General features: G+C 30.5%; 1 protein-coding gene across 1 annotated transcript; it reads right to left on the reverse strand.

Annotated features, from left to right (window-relative positions):
* Positions 1 to 247: 247 nt before the first annotated feature.
* On the reverse strand, positions 248 to 1,178 carry LOC109340072 (zinc-finger homeodomain protein 7-like). Its single transcript, XM_019577643.1, has one exon. It carries the CDS (start codon positions 966 to 968, stop codon positions 417 to 419), a length of 552 nt encoding a protein of 183 aa, XP_019433188.1. The 5' UTR covers positions 969 to 1,178; the 3' UTR covers positions 248 to 416.
* Positions 1,179 to 4,294: the final 3,116 nt, after the last annotated feature.

Consider the following 4,294-nt stretch of genomic DNA (forward strand, 5'->3'; position numbering starts at 1 on the left):
AAGTGGTACATAGGACTGGACTTCAGTTAGATCTATGTTTGCTAGCTGAAAATCTATTAGAACTTTGTTAATGTACAATTAATGTTGATATCAAGTGAATAACTTCCACAGTTCCACTCTTATATGTTTGTTTACTTCATACAAAATTTAGATATTATTTTTGTATAATACATAAGATGTGATTATAAGTTATATATCATCTGTATGTTCATCTTATCAACACTATATTCTTACTAGCTATATATATTTGATGAATGTGAATAAGAACAACCAAACATATACACCATGATGAAATGAAGATAAACTATGAAATTATCACTTCCAAGCACTGAAAGAAGCAAAATAAATAGAGCAATAATAAGATACAAATCTCACAATTCTGTCTACATTTTAAGTCATAATTTTCTCAAAGTTTATTACTGAGTGAGAGAGGAAACATTGCCAATAAATGCAGAAAGAGAAGATGAAGTGTGCTTGTGATTATGCATCCACACCTTGAAAACTTGTCTACAAACCCCAACACTTTTACAAAACCTCTCAATCTCATCATCAAGCTCTTTCCTCTGTAACTTCCACCCAATTTTCTCAGCAAAACCTAACATCTTCTCCTTCTGTTCATTTGTGAACTTTGTTCTGAACCTCTTCTTCCCTGACCCGTTCCTCTCTCCCTCTACATTCGCCACCACCTTCCCTTCATCACCGCCACCACCGCCGTCAGAATGGTCCATGAACTCAGCTGTAATCATCTCAGGATCCCTTCCATTGCTAGCCTTTTGTGTCATGATCACTTTGCGGTGGAAGCTGCGGTGGCAGCCACAAGCGGCACATCGGAGGCTGCCACTGCCGCTGCCACCAAGTGACATGTCGTCGAGGGTGAACTCACCGCAGCCGTCGGTGGCATAGCTGCCAAGGTTGGCTGCATGGTTCCTCAAGCACTCTCTATATAGTGATAATGTTCCTCCTTCCATGGTTAATAGTTTTTTCTTTCTTTGTTTGTGTATTTGGAAGGAAACTATATAGTATATAGTATATAACGAAAGTGGGTAATGAGGTTTTTGATTGTAATGACTTGAATGGGCATGGTTGAATAGGATATTTACAGTGTTCCCTGATGTGTGGACATGTTAGCATTATAGACAACTAAGCAATATACCAATAACATATCAACCTATACATTAAAGTTACAGAACGGGTTTACCTACAGGAAATTAAAAAAGAAGTTAAAGGATGATTACACATAGAAAAACTTCAAGTTAGGTGAAAGGGGAAAAAACCAGTTCAGAAATTGATTCTGTTATACATGAAAAAAGACACCCTATATATGAAAAAGACACTTATCATAGATTAAACTAACTTTGGCTAAAGAGGAATTAGTACACTAGATTATTGACATCTATAACTAGAAGGGTTTCTTTTGGTAAAAAATAGTGTATTATCTATGCATTATATGTCTGTGTAATATACTTACTCAGTATATCATTCATTTGTATTATTTTATAAGAATTAATGATGATGACAATGATTAAACATGAATAATGGATAATATAATAACTTACATAGCATACAATTCATTATCTTTAAGCAAAATCTCTACTTCATCCGATCAAAACTCCTATCATCTATTTGAACACGTTTTTCACGCAACCCCTCCCAACCCGGCACGTGATTCTGCTAGTTCATCATAATAATGTTCCAGTCTCCTTTTGGAAGCAATTTGCTTTGTTTCCTTTTCTTAAACAGTGATGAACATTCACTTTGTAGTACTATGATTCTTATTCCTACAGTACCATTTCTCCTACAAAGCTACAAATACCACTTTATGTGCAAAACTTCTTTGTCTGTTTCCCTCATTTTGGTTAAGGCTGCAAGCAAAATGTGAGTGGTTCTATTTTCTAATTATTATGGGATATTACGTCTTTTCCTTATAATACTAAACAGCGAAAAGAATATTAGAAATTAAACATAATAAGCTAATAGATTTTTAGGAAAAAGGTAAAACATGATGTTAATTTGTGGCTTCCAAATAAAGAAAAAATGACAGCTGAAAATAGTTAGAGGGTTGTGTTACAAATGATTAATTGCTTTCTTTAACTTCTATTTATCTAGTGGGCATTCCTTAACCAATTATGAGATGAGGGCTTTTTTAACATTTCCTTTATTAATATTAAATGTTAAAGTCCAAATTCAGTTAATTATATGAGTAATGAATCATTTATATTTTTTGATCGGCAAAAATAATATTACTAAAGATATAACTTAGGTACAAAGAACTTACAAGAGGTTAACGGTAGTATGAGTACAAGAGCAAGAAAGAATCATTTATAATTTAATAATACTTTCACAGCTTTTCTTATATAAGTTAGCATTTTAAGGTTAAATCGGAACCAATTATTCTAATATTATATGTAATATGTTATGAGAACATGATATGAAAATTTTCAAACACAGAAAGCTTTCTAGTTTAAATTATATGAAATTTCAACCTCTATTGGAAGGTTTAAAACTTAGCTTCCTAAAATCTTTTCAAAAGGATGTTTCAGATTAACTAGTACATGCATGGGGTAAAACAAGTTGTTAGAAGAACTTTGACAATTCAAAATAAAATTTGTATATAATAAAGTAGTAGATTCTATTAATTCAAGTTATAAAAACGATATATAAAAAATCAGCATATATGTGCAGAACTTGATTTGAGCTAGCTATACATTTTTACTAGATGAGACTTAGGTTCTAGGCTTAATTCATAGTATTGTTTTTCAAGTGTTGAACTAAAAATTAAGTCTAAAACTTGGGAATGGCAACTCATAATAACATTATTATGTAATGTAATGAGGACTTATATAGTGAGATAACCAATATCCTAAGTTTTTTCAATACAGACAACAAGGATAGAACTCATAACCTCGTGTTAAGAAACTCAATGGCTAGTTATTGTCCTCAACTTTGTTGGTTAAACTTTCTAGATTTTAACATATATTATGCTTCTACAATAGATATTTCAGAGTGAGATTCTTCTCCATTAATTGAAAGAAATAAATACTTTTTTTTTATTCTAGTTTTTCTTTGATATTTGATAGTATTTGCTTCTTCATTAATGTAGATGTGTCTCACTCAATATTTCAACTATAACATGGTCAAACAATGTGGACAGCTATAAATCAAAGTTCATGAACCAGCCAAGGTTTTTGTTCCCCACTCTGATTAAGTGAATTAGAATATTATCAAAGTGTGCCTTGTACCTTAAACATGTTAATTAAATATTAAAATAGATTATTCTCTTCTTCATTATATCTTTCAGTACATTGAATAATTTGTTCAGAACAAAACCCGCTTTGCTGTAAGCCTGTAATTAAGTGATGCGAGAGAAATTGTTTTGTTTCATCTCTCTTCACAATAATTCACATTTTTACAATTAAAGAATTTCAGAACCCATAAGTCTGTATCTAAGAGTGTGCAAATAATTTCATTTTTACGGAAATCCAATGGTTTAAATTAGTGTATATCTAAATCATTAGATTTCCCGAGAATTAATAAATAGAATGTGGAGTAAGTTTATAAAACTTACTTCTGAAGTAAGTGAATCTTCACTCTTCTTTTAATTCACATGTTTTTAAAGAATATAATATTTATGCACGATCAATGTATAATTTATACATACTCAGTATATTATTCATAATTTATTTGTAATATTTTTTTAGGGTAAATTTTGATTAAATATGAATAATAAATAATGTAATGAGAATGTATAAAATTCTTATATTATCAGTATACATTCTTTCCTCTTTTTTTAAACCTTTTAGATTGAGCTTTTTGTTTGATTTTCATCGATAGAATTTCCACTCTACTACTACTTCTAGACAAATCATTATTTTCTTAACTTCTAGATATAATATATGAGATATTTTTTCAGTGACAAACCAAGGTCCTTAATTTAACAAATTATCTCATAGGCATTGACATTTAAAATACAAGGGATAATCATTCTTAGTTATTATTTAAGGTGCATTAAGGGATCATTGTATAAATACCAAGCAAGCTAAAGGCAGTCAATGCTTTTAGGTTATGTTTATCATAAAATAGAAATGCAAATAATAAAGTTTGAGCTAAATCTAGAAACTTTTCACTGGCACAAATACTTCCTTCAATAAATATATAGTCAAAAGTTAATCTTGGTTTGTGGTTTATTTGTGTCTTATCTTGTTTTGCATTATTAAACAAACTATGCTTGTCATGGTTTAACTGCATGCATGTGTACACGTGCTTAAAGTACCTTACAGATTTGTTTCATGCATCT

The sequence above is a fragment of the Lupinus angustifolius genome, unplaced genomic scaffold (genome assembly GCF_001865875.1).
Source record: "Lupinus angustifolius cultivar Tanjil unplaced genomic scaffold, LupAngTanjil_v1.0 Scaffold_134_26, whole genome shotgun sequence".
NCBI classification, from domain to species: Eukaryota; Viridiplantae; Streptophyta; class Magnoliopsida; order Fabales; family Fabaceae; genus Lupinus; species Lupinus angustifolius.

Excerpts from the sequence above, each read along its gene's own strand:
- LOC109340072 (XM_019577643.1), bottom strand. The coding sequence starts at position 968 with ATGGAAGGAGGAACATTATCACTATATAGAGAGTGCTTGAGGAACCAT.